The 22204-nt window shown below is 39.6% G+C and overlaps 1 protein-coding gene across 1 annotated transcript in view; it reads right to left on the minus strand.

Annotated features, from left to right (window-relative positions):
• Positions 1-275: 275 nt before the first annotated feature.
• SLC49A4 (solute carrier family 49 member 4) overlaps positions 276-22204 on the minus strand; it is a 71831-nt gene continuing 49902 nt past the window's right edge. The window contains exons 9-10 of the mRNA XM_006154599.2: positions 8301-8483; positions 276-1321 (exon numbers count right to left, since the gene is read on the minus strand). Of these exons, the coding sequence (XP_006154661.1) occupies positions 1206-1321; positions 8301-8483 (299 nt within the window). The 3' untranslated portion in view covers positions 276-1205. The remainder of the gene's footprint in view (positions 1322-8300; positions 8484-22204) is intronic.

The raw sequence follows: 22204 nt of genomic DNA on the forward strand, positions 1-22204 counted from the left end.
CAAAATGATATTCTTGGGGAAAATGTTTTCTGAGCAGGGGAGTTATGTAAATGTGAACGGTGCTGACACCATCTCCTGCAGCACATCTGAGGTCATGGTGAACACACGTTCGCAAGCCATCCAATGAGTAACCGTTAATTTTTTTTTTTAAGCTATCATCCAAAGAAAAAGAACAGGTACGGGTGAAGGCTGCCCTCTCAAATACACAGATTCTGTATAGAACTGAGTATTTTACAATCCCAACTGAAATACAGAAACACTATCCAGAAATCACCCAACGGATCTGAAGGTTTTAAGGTCATACAAATTGTTCTTTTCAAACAAGGGTCATTTAATAAAATCTAACCCCAATAAATAACACCAGCACTGGACTTTATATCTCAGGCCACCACATTAGGCTGAAGACACGGCAGGTTCTGTGTGACGCGTCATCTCACTCTTAACCAAGTACTAAATCATAGCAGAATTATACTTTTCATACAATATTTAATGTGACTGTATCACACATTTAGTCACCTTAATACATAATTACTTAAGGGCCTAGTAGACGAAACTGCATTTCACAGACAGGGGACGGAGAGCTGGAGACACAGTGCCTGTGCTCTGAAGTCACTGGAGAGCACTTGATCACCATAACAAAGACAGCCAAAGGCTCGGGCCTGGTTAAAAATAAGGAGTCATATAAGAAATGGCTTTATTAGGGGGAAAAAAGTAGTGTACATGTGGCTAATTTCTATCATCAATATACCTCTTGGCTATTTTAGAATTAAAATCTGGTACGGGGTTTAAACTTTGCCAGAAGTTAGTGGCATTTCTTCCTATTCTGATATGACTTAGGTCGGGAGTTATCTTCAAGTGAAGGACACCCTTGCCTTCATAATTACAGTTGGTCAGTAGCTGAGCATGGGCACAGAGCACGGAGGGAATTACTTAGGTAGTGCTTCGTGTGTAAGACGGCGTACTCGTGACCGCAGAATCAGGCACGGCATGCCACTTGCAGAGCTTAAACCCCCATCACCACTCACGTCCTGCATTATAATTACCTGGTAGTAATTCAATTAATGTGATATCTGTAACCCAAGGAAACCTCTGAATGAAGTTCCTTTCTTCTCTTTTTATCTCTGTTAGATGTGCAATTCCAAGCAAACGTGCGGTGTGCGGTACTGAGTCCCAGTCTTCCTTTAAACTCCGTCAAGTCTGTGCTATTAAACCGAGACAACCACATCAAGATAGAGTCTGTCATAGGATTCCCTGAAGCACAGAATGAGGAGGAGACTGAGCAAACATGACCCGGGAAGGCACCAGTTGAACCAAGACAGCTCTGTAAGACAAAAACATGCAGTTTTAAATATTCATGTATCATCAGAACACCACCTGTGTGACGGAAGGAAGCTGCTCTGCTTTCGAAAGCACTTAGACTAAACGTCCCCTCGGAGGCCTGGAAACTGACTTTCGATACACAGTGACAATCTGGAGACTAGGTGATGTGTGTAATATATTACAGGGCTTTCGAGGTGGAAGGTTTTTAATCAATATTGTTAATAACTTTTCATCAGTTTAATCCACCTTGACTTTGGTTGCAAAATAAATCTATTACTTCGAGGGGAAAAAAAAATCGATCACCTTTAACTGTTAGTTCGTTAATTATTTTTTAAGTGCCCTCCATCACCATCACTCTTGTCCTTGTTTAGAAGTATCTGATGGATTAAAAAGACAAAATGAGAAGACCGCCTGCATTTTGAGATAACGCTTTTCCTTTTTTTGGGGGGGTAGAAATACCTACTTTTTCAGCAAAAACTTCAAGTAGTAATAATAAAAACAGGTTAGAAAATATATAGAAAATAAAGTAAAACATAAAACCCAATCATAATTCTATCCCCAGTGAGATCACTGTGACTATTTTGGTTTACTTCTTTCAGTCTTTTCCTCTATTAGCTGAATAGTTATATATAATGCCAATTACAGGCAGATCTACAGGAATCACTGAAACAGGTAGTTCTGTGATTTGATTTAATGGTACCAAAAACAAGCTTCTTCAGAAATTGCAACGGGACCAGCAGTTGGCGTAATGGCTACGTCGCTGGACTCCCATGTAGTCGACTGAGGTTCTAGTCCGAGACCCAGCGGCTTAAACTCACGCCGGGCGTGTGTGTGTGCATGCCCAAGATCCTGAGAGGAGAATGGAGGAGAACGGATTGTGGAGTGACCATCCCCCCAGAGGGTGATTTCTCACTTTCCATCTCTCTATCTCTCTCTGTCTTTCTGGTGAGCGCACGCGCCCTATAGCAAAAACCTCTCAAAAAAACCAAACAAACAAACAAAAAACCAAACCAAAACAAAAAAATAAATAAAACAAAGAACAAACAAACAAAAAGAAATAGTCTTGCATCAAGTCAGCACCTTCCACCAGGATAATCTTGGGCTACCTGCTACCCAAACATGCCACCTGCGTGTGGTTGCCTCCAGCAGTTCCCTTGAGCTCCAGGGCCCCTTGGGCTGGTGCATCTGCTCAGCCTCCCACATTCCAGACCCTTCTGCCAGTCAATCCCATGGTTTTCAAAGTGAGCAGGTCTTTGGCATAAAGAGGTGCTGGTGGTAGCTGGAGACAACGTTGTCTAGTTCCCCATCATGTTGGGATTTGTGGACATGTACACACACACACACACACACACACACGCACGCACATCCAGTGTGTTTCCCAAGCTATAGGGCCAGCCTCTCACCCTTTTTTTTTTAAGTCACTGCTATAGGTTTATATTTTCCCTTTGTGCTTCTGCAGAATGCTAATACTCCCTTAATCATCAAAAAATCATCCTACAGATTTCTACACTGCTGTTTTAGTTTAATCCATAATTCATATGGCTAAAAGAGCAATTTATGTTCAGAAATGGCAATCAGGAAACCAACCTATAAGAAAAGGTGCTGCAATCCCTTTTCCTGTAATATGCTCACAAAAGCAGCCTTCCTACCTCTCAATTACCACATCTGAAATGTCGGACATGTTATTCTACAGCATGTAACAAAGGCATCTATTTCAATTGCATTTTTATGCAAAGCTGTTGTCTGTGCTTTACTTGGATTGAATGTAATTCAAATACTCAGAAAAGCTGTGACTTGTGTGGTCTTGTCTTTATTCTGGTATTCCCTAAAATGATGCATCAGGCACTTTCTGTTTTTATAGTAACAATATAACTTCTGGATTTCTGATGATAATTTTACTAGGCAAAACGAAGCAGTAAACACAATAAGAAAAAAGGCAAGAAAATATGGACAATAGCATACTGTTCGTATTAAAAGAGAGCACTTTGATTTTAAGGCTGAATTTTAAGCAATAGATAAAAGAAGTATGGTTCTTGACGACACAGTCTATGACAACGACACTTTCGAAAGCTTGGAGAATGTGCTTTATGGGCAACTAGAACAACACCGGTAGCAACAATCGACTTGTTCTGCTCTCCTAAACACTGGGAAATTCGTCAAGCATCGCTGAAGCAGACCTCTTATTTCGTCAGAGTTGTAAAACGATTCCTTCTACCTGGGTTCAGATGAAATGTCTAAAAATGTCTCATAATTGCTCCTCATTGTCATGGTTTGCTAATTGGTTTTTACTGTGTGCCTCTCTCTGGAAAGTCAAATCCACCTTTCCATAAATTCAATGAGCTCAATCATCAACAAGTGCCCTTTGAAATGATTTGCCTTTTCAGAAGCAAAAGGTCAGAGAAAAGGGAACCTCTACACTTTCCTTCTGAAAGCCATTCACATAAACCAAGCTGAGGTGCTCTAATAAGCAGGAAAAGGCCTGCTTAACAGTGTAACTTCACTTAGCAGTAGCCTAGTCCACTGAGCCCAATGTCAGGTGACATGGCTGAATTAAGAGAATCCTGAACCATTGTGATCTTTGCATTCTTGGCCTTTTTATCTTTAAAAAGAGCACAGCTTTCTAACATGCTTTCTCTTTGCCTTTCCCCAGAGGAAATATTAGGTCTGAAAAGTCATGATGCATTTGGGCATGGTGGTTGAGGGTGCTGGACTCCCATATGGCTGACTGCGGTTCGAATCCCGGACCTGGTGGCTTGCTTTCTTCCTCTCCCTTTCTCTATCTCTGTCTCTCTCTCTCTGGCCAAATTAAATAATAATAACAAATAGAATTAAAATAAATAAGTAATTCTTTAAAAGAAAAACATGTCATGACTTTTTCTGATGACCCAGTACAAATCCAGGCTCGAAGGCAGGACTCCCTATCTCGCCGCTGGAGTCCTATAGTTCTCTGTCATCTACTACACTGCAGCTAGGGGCCCTTTCCTTGTCAGCTGACAGTGTAGACAGGGCTACAATTTACTTGGCGATCGATGTGATCTCTGCACCAAATGGCGAGGCTCTGTTGGGACTGGGTAATCGGGATTTTGCTCTCTTTCTCCCTTCCCGTCCAGAAGCACTGTTAAACGCCTTACTTTCTCTTCACTTACACCATGCTTTTAGTTTCTACCACCTGCAAGTGCCTGTCTGTTTCCAGCTGCCACCCTCCAGAAGCAACCTTTTACTTTCTTTTACGGTGATTTAACAAAATTGTCTCCATTTTCACTCACGGTGAGCAGCCAGCTGGCACCACCACTTTCCACGTTAATGCCCTGCTCTCATTCCACGTTAATTACCCAGTAGATCTTACCACCACTTTGCACTATTTTAGTTCTTAGGTCTAAACTACGTGTCATTAGTCCACGTGTGTTGAACCTGCTCTTTGTTCTCGTAACCATTAGAAAATGCCTCCCACTTCAGCCAGGCCCCTGAATCTTTTGGGTCCCAATGCAGCCTCAAATTCATGGTCAGCCATGTCAAAACGAAAGGCCTAAGGTAAAAAGAAATCTTTACACTTTTAGCCAAAACCTGTTGCAAAGCTTCTAGAGCAAAAAATAACAGATAATGCAATCTTCTGAATATAAAATTGAATATATTTCAGAGCACGCAAACACTATAACAGCATTCCCAAATTGATTTTATATGCGAGGTTATTAGAATAAAGCATCACTGTGCTGTTTCAAAGCAAGTATTTTAGGAAACAACTTGGTTTTGCAAATATGCTTATATTAAGGAGCAAGTAACTTTAAGAATCACTGACATGGGGGTCAGCAGGTGGCGTGGTGGCTAAGGGTGCTGGACTCCCACATGACCAATTGCAGTTTGAGTCCCAGACCTGGCGGCTTGCTTTCTCACATTCTCTCTTTCTCATTCTACCCCTCTCTGGTCAAATTAAAATAAATAAACAAATGGATAAATAAAGTTAAATAAAATAATTCTTAAAACACACACACACACACACACACACACACACACACCTCTGACATGGTTTCAGGTACCAAAGTAGAACTGAAACAGAAATGAAGGGCCCACACAAGCCAGTGGCAGTGGTACAAGGAGCCTGAGTAACATCTGCCCTGGTGACACGATGGCCCTCATCTACCAGCAAACCGCCAGCGAACCTACCTGGCTGGATGATGGCCTTCTTTTTTTTTTTTAATGATTGATTGAATGATTGATTTTTTTTTTTTTGAGAGATTTTCACTGTAGGGCGCGTGCGCTCGCCAGACAGACAGAGAGAGACATAGAGACAGAAAGCGAGAAATCACCCCCCAGGGGGGATGGTCACGCCGCAATCCCTTCTCCTCCATTCTCCTCTTGGGATCTTGGGTATGCACGCACACGCGCCCGGCGTGAGTTTTAAGCCACTGGGTCCGGGACACAAACCGCGGTCGACTACGTGGGAGTCCAGCGACATAGCCATTATGCTAACTGCTGGTTCCCTGAATGATTGATTTTAATTTGACCAGAGAGAACGGAGAGGGAGAAGGAGAAAGAGAGGGAGAGAGAGAGAGAGGCAAAGTGAGAAAGAAAGCTGCCAGGTCTGAGACTCAAACTGCGGTTGACCATGTGGGAGGGAGTCTGGCACCCTAACCACCATGCCCCCTGCCAGCCCCGCCCGACAAGGCCCTTCTAAATATGGTCATTTTGGGGTTAGCCTGTACAGCCCCTAAAAACTATCTGATGTAGTGACCTACCAGACAGCACATCGAGGGAGGAAAATGCCCAAGTCAGGAAGTTTAGTACTTCTTGAGAAGTGACCTAAAAACCACAGAGCTTATGATGATTAGATCAGGCCGTCTAAGCACGTGAGTAGTGGTTCTATTCTGACATGTAAGGAACTGCTGGGTGAGTTTTTCTAAGTTTCAAATTGCTGAATTATGACATTTGAACATGGACTTTAATGGAAAGGAGGTCAATTTACCAAATAAAACGTTTAGGGAACTAGGCACATAATGACAAGTTACTTCTAGGAAGTAGTCCTACAGAATTTTCATTATTTGCAATTTATGGATTACCATGCCTCAGGCCATAGAGAATGTGGACCTCTGTGGCAGGACGTTGAGGCCAGATCAAGGGTAATACGTGAAAAGAACTTCAATAAAGATTTCACAGTACTGGTAACATTAGCGTTAGAGCAGTGTGGGGCATGTTTGTGTGTATTCACCACACACACTCACAAGTAAACACATGAAGGTGTTTCTTTAAAAGAGAAGCTTAGCTATTTAAATTCCAAGCATCATGAGCTAAGCACTGAGGAGGAAGCAAACATTTGGTGAGTGTCAGCTCTGCCCTGGACTCAGCTTTCACGTGCATCTCCTCATTAACTTACCCGAAATGCCAGAATTTACTGAGACATCCCCCCCTCCCCGAAGATCATCTTAGTGGATTAAAATAAACAATTATATCTTGGTGGATTAAAATAAATTATTATTTAAAATTTTATTTCTTTTCCCACAATAGTTACAGAGTTTAGGCAGAAACTTTTAAATGTCTATACAGAATGTTAACATGTGATCAGAAACCATGCAAACTGAAGGAAGCTTCTTTCCCCCAGTTACAGAAATCCTTGATTATATGAATGAGGGAGGAATGAGCAGAAGTGACGCTAAGTGTTCCTTCTGCTGCCTATGCCAGGAGGACAAAAACATCTGTGTATCTGGTCATGATGAATTTGCAAGATGAGGACGAGGCACTGACTGATAGCACTTCTAGTTAATTCATGTCGGACGCCAATCTCAGAGGACAAATGGCCAGCCACAGTGGCCTGCGTTTAGGGTGGCTACTGTTACTGGTTTCTTCCCAGCCTTAAAATGATCAATAAAGCATGTCTGCTATATACTGGAGATCACAAGCCAGCGATTTATTGGGGAATACATCACCTAGCATCTTCTGCTATGTCTAGCTGACAGGAAAACCACACTGCGAGGGTGAATGGACCACTGAGGAAGCCTGAGCTCAGCTGGAAAACCGTTCCTATCATCCCAGGGGGAACCACAGCTACCCTGACACTTTACCAGGCAAAAGGGGACGATAAGCCTTCAGTTTCATGGATTAAGCCTGATACGTATGTAGTAATTGCCAAACGAATCTGTCTGGGAACTTCTCAGGAGTGAAGATCTTGTTTAACTCCTACTGATGGCGCGGCTCCCCAATGGGAACACAAGTTCCCGGGAGAAAAGTGAAGAGTGGCCTTTCATTAATACCACTCCTCCTTCATATGGTAAATCAACCCAGCTCAGGGTTAGCAAAGTTAAAACCTACTTTGCCTTTGTTACTGGCTGATAGAAATGATCTAGTTTGTTGTTAATAATGTTAATAAGTTCATTTATCATTAGAACACTTATTGCTGTTTAGGTGGAAGTGTTATGCCAGAAGTTGTTCAAAATCCAGGGATGATTCTGTTTCACTGGCCTTGAAAGTTTTAAAAATTGATTTTCTAGTCAAGGAGGTTAGCACAGTTATTATTCCAATTATAAACCTGTCATAAAGCTTCCTAGAAATAATCTAGCATTTACATCAGGTGACCTCTCATTCATTCCTAAGGCCTTATACTCCACATATACCCTGACATCAATTTACACCCTGTGTTAAAATGGTAGTCTACATTTTTTTTGAAAAAGCAATAGGTCAATGGTGCTCAGTGAGGACCTGCCCAGTAGAGCCACCTGGCAAGAGGGCGGGAGGAGGGCTTTTACAGAGTACAGCTGCTGGGCTCCAGCCCAGGCTAATTAATTCAGAAACTCTCCGGGGTGAGGGTGTACTGGAGCTAGAATGTACTTCCAGAAAAATAATTGAGGACATTTTCTTTTTGTGGCATGTTAAAGCTCACATAAAGTAATCTGCCTTACTGAGAACTCTCTGTATACATTCCCTATACAGCAGTGCCACAAACCTCTCTTGAAATACATTGAGATAGTAAATAAAAAAATTAAATTTCTTACCTGTATGATAAAATGTGAGGAAAAATAAAAGTACTCCCATGAATATATTACTTAAAAAAGTGACAACTCCACAAGTAATTCCTTCTGGAACTGGGTAGACAGTTTCCACAAAGAGTTCAAAAAATATGGGTACGCTGCTATTCAAGAACACTCCCAGGAGAATACAGGAGGCGTACAATGTCACTAAAATAAAAATACAAACATTTTAGTTTCATGGTAGCAACAGTGAGTCATATTGTACAAATCTTCTGGGTATTCTCTTTCCTAAGTACCAACTCTGGAATTCCTTCTCTCTTCAATGGGAGTTGAGGAAGTTTCACAAAGCACCACACATCTGTCAACTCTTTGCTTAGGGTTCCTGGAGTTGATATGAAAAAGGTTTGCTGCTGCAAGTTAGCTGTTTATCTGCTTTATCTTTCTGGTGGATTATGCCAATGCACAAAACAATTTACCATGATGATAGAAGAAAAGAGATTGCTTCCCTCTGTTGTCACACTCTTAGCAAATAAAGGGATAGATAAAATATAACAATTTAACTTGAAATCTAGACTCATTTTATAATTTTAAAGAAAAAGTGTGATAAATATGAAATATTACTAAAAAATATGCTTAAAGAGATTGGTTAATAGCTAGCAAATACAAAACAGATATTCAGTATGAACTTCCGGAGAAACACTTAGAATTAGTTTTCAGTTTTGGAATGAGTTTTGTGTCAATCAATAGCTTTCTTTTTAAGTAACTTTTATGGAACACAGAAAAAATTCACTAAGAAATATACAGTGGATAGTGGTTAGGATCCCAGACTAGACCATAAGAAGCATAATAACACTATCCTGAAATAAAATCTGTTAAATAAACACACAATTCTTTTCTTTTCTTTTTTGAGGTTTTTGCCATAGGGCACATGTGTTCACTGCAGAGATAAGGAGAGGGAAGGCAAGAAATCACCCCAGGGAGGATGGTCACACCACAACCCCTTCTCCTCTCTTCTCTTGGGATTTTGGGCACGCACGCACATGTGCCTGGTGTGATTTTCATGCCGGAGGGTTAGAGCACACAATGTCCAGGACTCACACTGCGTTTTGCTATGTGGGAGTCCAGGGCCTAATCAACATGCCACCTGCTAACCCCAAGGATGCTATTCTTATAGAAACATTTAGGGGAACAGATCTCATTCCAAATAGCTTTATCATACTACCATGTGCCTGCAAACCTTCATTCATCCTAATGTGAAGGTGGTAACAGGAGGAATGAGGACAAAATCCTCTATTTAGAAACCTAAAACATGTCTTTATATCCTAATAAGTATTACCCACTGATCATGAGTAGAATTTATCCTTTTTGTTTCTTCCTTTTTTTTTTTTTTTTTATTTTGTAGAGGTTTTTGCTGTAGGGTGGGTGTGTTTGCTGTAGAGAGACAGAGATGGAGACAGCAAGAGGAAAAGTGAAAAATCACCCCCTCTCCCCCTAGGGGGATGGCCACGCTGCAATCCCTTCTCCTCCATTCTCCTCCTGGGATCCTCGGCAGGCATGCACAGGCACCCGGCATGAGCTTCTAGCCACAAGGTCTGGGACTTGAACTGCGGTCAGCTGTGTGGGAGTCCAGCAATGTAACTACTACACCATCTGCTGGGCTCTGAGCAGAATTTATTCTAAGTTTAAGGTAATAAGAAAAATATTTTTAATAAAAACATTTGTTACTAAAAAAATTCAGTGTAGAACTGCAGAGAAGATTATACTAAATCTGTTATGTGCTATTCAAGATTCGGAGAACATATCAAATTACCAGAACGTAATTGTAACTGATTGCAATCGTTAACAGTGTGTGGCACTGTCAAAGGAATAAAAAGAAAAATAGAATCCACTGATTTCTAATAGAATTTTTATAATTTAACCTCCACTACTACTTTCTCCTCCAATTACACATTTTAAGAATTATAAAATATTTAACATATTCTAATAATACAAGTAATTAATACTTTGACTTTTTCTTTAAGTAAAGGACAGATGTGAAAATAACCAGAGAATGATTCAGTTAATAAAGAACATACCACTGGCTAACATTGTGACCAAATCATTCACCAAATACATGGATGGAAAGCATGTGATATCTACAACTAATACCATTTAAAACATGATGTAGTTTCCGAGAGATTATTAAAAACAAAACACAATCTAACACCTCATACTTACTCTACATTTGTGAGACATAGAGCATGTAAATCAATCAACACATTCCACTTAAACATGACGCATTAGTGGTACATTAGAAAATCTAGGGATGGAATATTACTGATAGTTTCTATACAGCACTCTCTTTCCAAACACTTATAATACTTTATTGATCAGTGGTAATCAGAGCAGAGAGCTCCTCTGACCCAAACAGAAATGAGCCTTGGAGTTTAAAACAAGAAAATATTAAAATAAATGACAGGAAAAATCAGGCTTTTAAAGACCAGCATCTTCTGGGTAAGGACTTACAACTACTAGAGGAATTAGCTGTTTAGAGGAAACACATTTAGAAATAATCGTTCCTATGTTTTTACTTCTAAAGGAAATACACCCTTACATGTAACTTATAATCAAGCAACAATTAAAATATAACTGAAAAATATTCATTATCTATATATAATGCAATAACTATATGTGGTAAAAGAACTAAAGTATAAAGCTAAGAACATACCAGAAGAGGACTATCAGTATGGGGTCTTGAAAAGAGAGATTTGATTTTATTGATTTTTATCAAACATGGTACAAAAAGAGACATGAGATACGTGAGTAGAATCTGGTGAAGAAGGGGCCTTGTCTACAAACCCCTCAAATCTTGTCCCTTGGCCCTCTTTTCACACTCATTAAGAAGCATCAGACTGGTTTACTAGGTATCTAAATTCTGGGAGGGATTCAGCATAAATGTCACTGGAAAAATAAAATTTCTATGTGGTTAAACACTGCTGACGGGACTGTAAATCGTTCGTCTTCCGCTGGGTAATTAGGAGATGTCTACAAGGTAAGTAATGTCCTTACTTGTTGGCCAGCAGTTCAACTTCTAGGGATTTATCCTACGGCTGTGTAGTATGACGTACAAAGGATGCTCACTGTAATATTAGGTCGCTGGAAAAATCATAACATATTTTTCTATGCAAAAATGTGTCGTGACTTTCCTGATGACCTAGTAGCTATCACCCCATGAGCTAATCCAAAGAGCTGATGTCTCCAGCCAGGAGCCATATAACCCAGCCTTGGTGCAGGCTCCTGGACATAAATATTTCCATTTCACTTATTAGAATTCCTATTATACATAGGATAAATGAGCTATTACATAATTTCAGGAGCCAGTAATGAGGAATCAAGTATTTTGATGATAGTGCTTGTTTTCTGTGTGGTTTTCATATATATATATATATTTTTTACTGGATATGCTGAAATCACTTGTTATTGTGGAAACTAAAGGATGAAAATAATTTATACAGGAAAGAGTTAAATTAAGATCTTCATAATCAGAAGGGGGGAAAAGTAGCTTGTGTAAGGACTGATTTAATACATTCCACAATTCCACGGTGTGCTAGGATGTGCATAAAGTAGAAGATGATTATTTTAAGTCTGAATTTGACTTCTATTTGAGCTTTCAGTTGAGAGTCTCATACATCTAGAGGGTGAATGTCATCTATTAAAAATCAGGCAGACAAGATAATTTCCTGCTCGTCAGAGAGGGTTCAAACTACACCATCATTAAATATTTCCATGACTTTCTATGATACTGATACTAAAATTATAATAAACTGCCTTCAATTAAAGTCAAGGTAATTTAGCAGAACAAACACAATTAAAGTGCTGATGCAGATTTTTTTTTTCAAAGGAGCTAATAAAATTTCACAGGCCCACAATTTAAATGGCAAAAAACAAAGTCCTATGCAACAAAATACAGCTATAATGGATGTATTTCAAGCACATGAATTGGATTATAACCCTGAAAGTACTTCTCCTGGCCCTGCCCCCTTGACAAATCAAATTAGTAAACTCTAGGAAAACCAGACTGTATGTGAATACATTCTCATGAACTAAAGCGGTCAAACCATAGGAAATCAGTGGTTTTAAACAAGTCACAAAATTTCAGAAATGAACTATTCCACTTAACAACAGAGATCCCCACGATATCACTGATAACAATAACAACTTCAGGATCTTGAATTTATATAATGTCTTAACATTTTAAAAGCTGCTTTCACATATATTAATATTACTGGATGGTCAGAAAAGTCATGACATATTTTCTATGCAAAAATATGTTGTAACTTTTCCAAAGACTCCATATTACATTTGATCGTTCTATAAATTAATGAGGCAGGTAAAATATTTTACATTTCAAATGACTAAAGTTCTGAGAGTTAAAAACAGCAAATTTAGAAACAATGTTAAGTAATTGTTTTAATAATAACATAACTAAAGCTTATAGAATCTATAATAGCATGTCTTCTTACCAAGCCACTGTCAGATAAAAAACATGAAGCTTGGTAATTTTCAGTTTTTTTGGGTGGTGGTGGTGGAGTATTTGCCATATGGCGCCTACGTTCACCAGAGAGAGGGGAAGTGAGAAATCACCCGTAGGGGAGATGTTCACAGTCCCTCCTACTCCTTTCTCCTCTCAAGATTTTGGGCGCTCACACACATGCACCTAGAGCAATTTTCCAGCTGCTGGGTCTGGAACTCGAACCGATGCCTGCTATGTGGGAGACCAGTGCCTTAACCTCCAAGCCACTGGCTTGCCCCAGTTTTTTATTCAATGGTATCAACACAAAAGTCATGCTTTCCAAATGTGTATTTGGAACAAAAGCTAGAAGACTGCACATATAACAGATGGCAGACTCAAAATGGAGAGCACCAAAAAGTTACAAACAGGGAACCAAAAAGTTACAAACAGGGAGCAGCAGTTGGTGTAATGGCTATGTTGCTGGACTCCCATGTAGCTGACCAGCTCGAGTCCCAGACATAGTGGCATAAACTCACGCGGGACGCGTGTGTGTACGTGCCCAAGATCCCGAGAGGAGAATGGAGAAGGGATTGTGGTGTGGCCATCTCCCCTGGGGAGGGTGATTTTTTTGCTTTCTGTCTCTCTGTCCTTCTGGCGAGCGCATGCGTCCTAGAGCAGAACCCCTCCCCTCCCAACAAAAAGGTTACAAACAAAAAAGATGAACTTTAATCATTGTAAAAAGAAAACAGGCCCCAAATTACTACTTAAGTATCTAAGGAAAACTTAGCTTAGGCCTTTCTTCAGAATGACTTATGAGATGCTTATTACAGGTGCTTATTCCCTGCTATGCTAGGGAAGAAAACAACACACTCTCTCCTCACATCACTCCTATTCTAAAGGAATATGACAGACACCAAAAAAAATTCAGCAGCCATTTACATGAACAGCGGCAAGAGCTAATTATACACCACTCTTAAAAATCTGCTACATCTAATCATGAAAAGCAACGGCCTCCCAGTTTTAGGTGCTGAGTGCAACAGAAAAAGCGTGCTGAGTACAGGTTGATTACCCCTCACTCAACATTCTTGTGACCAGAAGGGTTTCTCTCTCCCTGCCCCCCAAAACACATATGCATATTTCACATTTTTTCAAATTCTGGAGTATTTTCTTTTTTAAAAATTTTTTTAACATTATTATTATTAGTAGTAGTAGTAGTAGTTTTTAATTTGACCAGAGAAAGAGAGAGAAAAACAGAGTGAGAAAGTGAGAAAGCAACCCACCAGGTCTGAGACTTGAACTGCTGTCAGCCATGTGGGAGTCCAGCATCTTTAACCACCATGCTACCTGCCACCCCCTAATTCTGGAATATTTTCATACAAATAATGAGATATCTTAGGGATAGGATATGAATGAAATCTAAGCCTAAACATGAAATTAATTTATGTTTGACAAACACATACGTATAGCCAGAAGGTAATCTTTACTTTTGTATTGCAATATTTTGATTACGACTTGTCACATGAGGTCAAGCATGGAATTTTCCACTTGTGGCATCGTGTAGTGCTCAGAAAGTTTTGGATTTTGGAGCTTTGGATTTCTGGATTAGGAGTGCTCAATCTGTAACATGTTTTAAGGAGGACCCTAAAAAGTTATGGCAGGGTTAGAAGAGTGTAACCAGTTTGGTCAGTGGTATGGACATCACGTCCAATGAGGAATGGCTCTAAGAAGTGGGGAATGTTTAAATTCAAGCTTAAAGCCAGATATGACAGATGTGTCCATGTCTGAAGGTCATCAGTGGAGGAGAAGGGCTGACTTGCTCACTGGGAGCTGTTGCTCTGAATCACTCCTCATCACTGGAAGGAAGAATGTTCCAGGGCTGAGCTGACCAACGCCTAAGTAAGTCCTGTCTTCTCCTGTGGGAGCCACTCACGTTGCAGTCACATAAACATGTATAGATATCTAAACTGGCCACACTACAAAAGAGGTCCATTTATTTAATGATAAATTGTATCAGATGATGACTAAAGTCCATTTAAGTACATTAATAACAAATTGAAATTCATGTAGGTAGAAGAACTTAACCAGAATATTAAAAACGAAAATCTTGGAGGTTTTTCTAGGTGGATAAGGATAACAGGAGTTTACGGTTTTATTAAGAAATAAGAAACATTATAAAATAACGTATTTTTATTATTATCCTAAGGATTATAATCAAATTTCCCTAAAGGGCAGGTTTTCAACATTAATACAATTTAATTTTATTATTGTGCCTACTGACTGATCTTTTATTTTATGATAAAGTTAGGAAAGTTAAGTGGGAATTATTAGATTGGACCTTTATTAAAAAAAATTCCCAGTCTAAATTAAACTTCATATTGTAAAAAAAAAACCACTCCTAAAGATATGTGTAAAGATACATGTACTAAACTAAAGATATGTGTAAAGAGAAACATTCATAATATTTTCTAACTACATGGTTTTTTCAAAGGTTTTGAGTATAGTGACTACATAGAACACACTGGTGTGTGCACACACACATATGTGCGCACACACACACACAGACACATGCATATTTCCGTATCACCAAGCTGTGGTTTTCTTGTCGGCATCACGTTTTCTTCCCGAAAAGTGACTGCTGTGGTCTTCACCATCTACTGCTAATTACACTACGCAGTGTGTGGAAGTGCAGTTCCATAAGAGGATGGGGCTTACTTTGCGCCAATATGCATCGATGGCTATGGTTTTCTTTCTGTGTGTTATTATAATTTGTAAGTGTCTAAGTGTCTAGCTTCTTTGTTGGCATACTTGTTTTTTTTTTTTTAAGAGAATTATTTAATTGCATTTATTACAATTATTATGATTTTAAAATTTGCTATAAGGTACATGTACTCAACAGAGACAGACAGAGAGAGAGGGAAAGTGAGAAAGCTAAGCCACCAGGTCCGGGATTCGAACAGCAGTTGGCCATATGGGAGTCCAGTGCCTTAACCACCACACCACCTGTTGGCTCCTTTGCTGGCATATCTTAGTCCTATATGGGTGGACAGTTATGTGGAGAGTTCTTTATGGCCAAAAGGCACAGTAATTATCTTGCAGAAATGAAGCACAACCAACAATCTTTTGAAAGAGAGTGTCCTGAGCAGAGGCTGGTTGTGAAGTCAGACATCACAGAGAGAGGTTCGTAAGTGACTTTCAAGTTCCGGGAAGTATGGATGGTCCTAAAGAAAGCAAGCGCTGCTAAATCATGGAACTCCACCTACATGAGACCCAGACTCTGCTTAAAGACTTCTCTTCTTGAAAATCTCCATGGATAAATATTACACGATCTTTCTAAATAAGGCCCTTTGAGTATTTCATGATTCTGAAATTAAAATTTTTTACAAATCCATTTTTAACTTTTTTTTTTTTTTTTTTGTGAGAGACATTTTTGCCACAGGGCGCATGTACTGGCCAAAGAGACAGAAAGCAAGAAACCGCCCTCCTCCCCCCCAGGGAGAATGGCCGTGCCATAGTCTTTTCTCTTCTTAGGACTTTGGGCACACACACACACACACACACACACACACACGTGCCCAGAGTGATTTTCAAGCCACCAGGTCCAGGACTTGAATCTCTGTTGGCAATGTGGGAGTTCAGCTACATAACCACTATGCCATGTGCTGTCCCCCACAAATATATTCTTTTAATCCATACTCTACTTTTTGTTTTATAAGCAGTTAATCATGAATATAACAGTTACTTTCAATCTGTAAAACTAAAAAGAGTAAAGTCACTCCTTAGCTTTTATCCTTAAGGCCAAAAATTCACAATTTCTTTAATAATGTACATTTTCTTAATCATCTACATCACTCTTCAGAATTTTCTCACTCCCCTCCCACAAATTTGTGGGCAAGCATATTTTTATTTCTTTGCATGCTATTAAAATGGAATGTAATTTTAAAATAATAATAATTTTTTTTAGTTTGCTATAGGGCATGTGTGCTCACCAGAGAGAGACACAGAGAAAGAGGGAAAAGTGAGAAAACACCCCCGGGGGAATGGTCATGCCACAATCCCTTCTCCTCTGTTATTCTCTTGGGATTTTGGGTACACATGCAAGTACTCATGCCTGGCATATTTTTCAAGCTGCCAGGTCTAGGACTCAAACCGTGCAGGCCATATGGATTCTAGCTGCCTTAATTCCAAGCCACTGTCTGGTCCTTTTTTGAAAATATTTTTATTGATTTCTTTAATGAGAAAGAGAGTAGAGAGAGACCCATTGGAGGCTTTATGCTGCAATCTGTCCCCAGTTTCAGCCATCCCAGATCACAGGCTTGCACACACCTGGTATGCACAGGGAGACCCCAGGCTGTGGACCCTGGACCTTCTACGTGAGTCTGGTTGCATTACCACTGCATCACTGTTCAATTTACATAATCACCTTAATAAAGGCAAAAATACATGAAAATATAATAAGAGGATTACTCTCCAGCTTCTACATGTCACATGCCTTTCAATACAACTAAGCTTCCTTTCTTTGTAAGTTTTCTTGGGACCAGCAGATGGCATAATGGTTACATCACTGGATTCCCACATAGTCGGCCATGGTTAGAGTCCCAGGCCCTGTGGTTTGAAACACACTGCATGCATGCCCAAAATCCCAAAAGGAGAATGGAGGAGGAGGGATTGTGGCATGGCCATTTCCCCTAGGGGGTGATTTCTTTCTGTTTCTCTGTCTCTCTGGTGAGTGCAAGCACCCTATAGCGAAAAATCTCTCTAAATAGAATTTTTAAAATTTTCTTAAAAAATTATTATGTTTAATATTTTGAGGGGCCAGCAGGTGGCATTGTGGCTAAGGGACTGGACTTCCACATGACTGACTGTGGTTCAAGTCCCAGACCCAGCAGATGGAAAATCACGCCAGGAGTACATGTGTGCCCAAAATACCAGAAGAATGGAGGAAAAGGGATTGTGGTATGACCATCCTCCATGGAATGATTTCTCACTTTCCCTCTCATTGTCTCTCTGTCTCTCTCTGGTGAATGAGTGCATGTGCCCTATGGCAACAAACAAAAATGATAATTATTTTTTAAATATTTTGTTACAGAGTGCGTGTGCTTAGTGGAGAGAGAGAGAGAGAGAGAGAGAGAGAGAAAGCACCCGCTAGGGGGATGGCCACATGGCAATTCCTTCTCTTTGAGTCTTTTCTCAGGACTTCAGGCATGCACACCCCAATACCCTGCATGTTGTCTCAAGCTGCCAGGTCTGGGACTTGAACCACAGTTGACCATGTGGGATCTAGCTACCTTAACCACTATGCCACCAGTTGGCCCCAGTTTCCTTTCTTTATCATTTTAAGTCACCTTATGGTCAGCTATCACTTTCTAGAGCCTTCTGCCTGGCTGGTCATTCTTCCTTATCCTCCAACTGTAATTTTTTTTAGGTATCACCATTGTGGCATTCTAGTAACTTTAGAGAAATAATCCCTAAAGGCAACTTCTGTCAAACAGTCAAATTACATTGTTTCAGCAAACTCAACCCAAAGTGCCAACATTTTTCAAAATGCCATTTTCAAAGCATTCATCTGCTCTGTGAAAAATGACTCTCTGAGTTGTGGCTAACAGGACCAGACACCTAGTTCTCAGAAATGTGAATAATGTGTTTACATGGTTCTGTTTATAGCATAAGTTTCGAGATTTTGAAACTTACATTACCTAGTCATGAGGTTATTTTCCCTATTTCAATAAATGACAATATAATTCTGGACTGCCCTAAGGGGAAAAAAGGCATACTGCCTCCAGAAGATGAATGTGAGCAAGTGTGGACATGAAAACAGCATGTCTCTGAACAGAATGGGGTGACTACAGGCAGCCTGCAACAGGAGTATTCAACCACACAGCAGTAGCACTTGTAACATTTGGGCTGAAGAAAATTAACCAGCTTTTAATTAACATGTCAACAGTGATAATTAATGTATATATTTTCAAACACTTTTCATGAAGACTCTTCTGATAGATTAAAAAACAACTGTAATATAAAAACATTACATTTGCTAGGAAAGAGGTAAAAGACTAGATATTTTCCTGATTAAAATACAAATGACTAGTAAAAAAAGAAACAGGAATCTGCCATTACAGACTTTAAATACCAGCCTTAAAGGTCTAGATTTGTCTATAATTAGATTTCGTAGTAAGTTCTCTTTCATGAAACCTCTTTTACTTAAAAGGAATTAGGTCAGATTTTTACAAAGGCAGTAAGAGTATCTGTAGAGATTTATTCAGATTCTCCATTGTTCATTAAAATGTGCCCTTTTGCCTCTGACAGCTGGTGCTGAATAATAAAGAGTGGCCGAGGCCCACTACTACTGACAAAGTTGTATTTACTGACATTCAAATGGAGAGAACATGAACTTCCTTCCTTCTTTCGTTCCATAGTGCCTGTGCTAGGAACGGGGTGGGAGTTGGGGACAGCGTTTATAATACACAAGTCCGTGATCGAGATGTTCAGACTGTTAGGGGAGATAAGATAAATACCTGAGTGACTGTTAAGTGGTATTATGAAAGGAAAAAAGCTAAGATAATTCAGAGGAGGAATGTGAACAAATCTTATTCTTAGAGTATTTTCAAGTTAAAAAATATGTCTTTCAGTAGTATCTAAGTGACATTTTAACACTGACCTGTGGGACCAGCAGCTGGTGTAATGGCTATGTTGCTGGACTTTCATGTAGTTGACCACAGTTCGAGTCCTGGACCCAGTGGCTTAAACTCATGCTGGGCATATGTGTGTGTGTGCTTAAGATCCTTAGAGGAGAATGGAGGAGAAGGGATAGCGGCATGGCCATCCCCCTGGGGGGGGTGATTTATCGCTCTTTCTGTCTCTCTCTCTCTCGCTCTCTCTCTCTGTCTTTCTGGTGAGCGCACGCACCCTATAGCAAAATCCTCTTCAAAAAAAAAACAAAAACAAAAACAAAACTGACTTGCGGGTCCGGCAGGTGGCGTGGTGGTTACGGTGCTGGACACTCCCACATGGCTGACCATGGTTTGAGTCCCAGACCTGGTGGCTTGCTTTCTTACTTTCCCTCTGTGTGTGTGTGTGTATGTGTGTCTCTGGTCAAATTAAAATAAATGAATGAATAAATAAAATTAAATAATTAAAAAAACTGACTTGCTATTGAAAGTAACAGTGGAACTTAAAAATTTCATGGTTGCTAAGCTCACCACATCAAACTCAACCTTTCAGTTCTGGCCTTGATCTAATTCAGAATTCTGCTTTCCTTTCTAACATAATCATTTAACAACGGATTGTGCAAACATGGCCTTGACTGGGGTCAATCACATCAATTTTCATTTAAGATTTAAAAATAAGCATAATTTTCAAAAATACTTTCTTCCGTCATTATAAATTCAGGCAAAAAAGAAGATAAAGAATTTAATTCATCCCTAGTGCCTCTATCTGGAGATAAAACTGTTACTTTTATCATGTTAAATATATAATACATAGAACTTAATGACTGTACTGTCTTATCATGAATATTCTATACTTGATTCAAGGGAAAGAAATCTACTTGCTATGTATCCAAGACTCTGTTCTTGTTAATATCTCACGGATGCTCACTTGACACACAGTATCACAAGAAATGCATGTAATGCCGTGACTAAGAAGAGCTGTAAGCTAGAACTATTCTGCCAGGATGTCGTACAACTGCTAAATCATGAAATTATACCAGAATTAATTTTTAAAAATTTCTGGCCCAAAATACTTGGTAAAATTGCTTAGAACCCCAATGCAGGGCAGGGCTATGAGTGTATGAACAGAATCCAGTATTTTACCCTGTGTCTACTTATTGCTCCGGACACCTGGGCTTTCCAGACAAAGAAACGGATGTATTAGAGAGGGACTGCCAGCAGGATGATACAGAGCAGAGGTTTCCAAACCTTCTTTGTTTTTGGCACTCTTAGTGTCCCAGTAATTTTGTCATGGTGCCCTAGGGCCTAAAGCAATAGCTAACAGTTCTATTAATTACCTAGCTAGGTCCAGACAATTTAGTAAGTATATATGTCCTAAGAATTTAGAAGACATTTAAAAAATAATTCCCACTCACTGAAAGAAACATATTTTTCATTCTCAAGTAACCGCAATTACTAATTAATGAGATGTGTGTATCTGATGAGCACTGAGTAACTTCTCAAATGTTGGCGTTAGACTAGACACCACCATTCTCACTTCCTGTTCCACACTGATTTTTGTGTGGTATTTACTTTTTGTCACAGCAGCTGCCCAAAAACTAACTTTGCAAAGATATCGCATCATCAAAAAATGTAGTATATAGGGGGGGCCAGCAGGTGTCATGGTGGTTAAGATGCTGGACACTCCCACATGGCCGACCACGGTTCGAGTCCTGGACCTGGTGGCTTGCTTTCTCACATTCTCTTTCTCTCTCTGTGTCTCTCTCTCTGGTCAAATTAAAATAAATGAATGGAAAAATAAAAATAAACAATTATTAAAAAAAAATGTAGTATAGGGGCCGGCAGGTGGCATGGTGGTTAAAGGTGCTAGATTCCCACATGGCTGACCACAGTTAGGAGTCCTAAACCTGGTGACTTGCTTTCTCGCTTTCCCTTTCTCTGGTCAAATAAAATAATAATAATAGTAATAACAAATGGAATTAAATAATTTTATAAAATGTAGTATAATCTAATGTCAAAACTGGGAACTTTCTTCAGTTAGAGGTCTGAGCAGCAATTGACAGATGCCGAGTGTCACTGTGTTGCCCCTGTGAGTCTGGGGACATTCTGAGTGGCTGGTTTGGTGTACAGTTGGTAACTGGGTGTACCCAATGGGTATCCCATTGTCCTTCATCACTGTAAAAGTGGTAGCAACTCAAATACATGGTTGTCTCTGAAAGATGTGATGCCTCTCATGTGCAAACTGCCAGTTCTTTTATAACAAAGTGCAGAGATCCAGGTTGGGATACGCAATATCCCTTAACTTTCTGTAGACAAAAGGAATCCTTCTCATGGACTCCCATGGAACACATAAGCCACTGGCCAACAGGCCCCGATGGAGCTACCTGCAGATTCTTATTTACTCCTACTAGTACAAATGCTTGTTATAACAATACTATGATCCTACAACCTATCTTTATAACCAGTAATCCTTTAATTAAACAAGTAATGCAAAAGGTGGCCGAGTATTACTTGGAAATGGAATAAAAACAGACATCTTAATCTTTTGGTAGAAGAAAGAAAGAAGTAATAACAGAGTCCCTTTGGGAATAATTTGTCACAGTAATTTAAAAAAATCCTGTGCTAAGCAGAATAATGCCTCTCTCCACCAAAGATATTCATGTCTTAATCTCTGGAATTTGTAAACATGTTACTTTACGTGACAAAGGAGATTGGGATTGGAATACAATTAAGGTTGCTAATCAGCTGACCTTAAAATCAGAGATTATCTG

Source organism: Tupaia chinensis, unplaced genomic scaffold (genome assembly GCF_000334495.1).
Source record: "Tupaia chinensis unplaced genomic scaffold, TupChi_1.0 Scaffold000415_1, whole genome shotgun sequence".
NCBI lineage: Eukaryota > Metazoa > Chordata > Mammalia > Scandentia > Tupaiidae > Tupaia > Tupaia belangeri.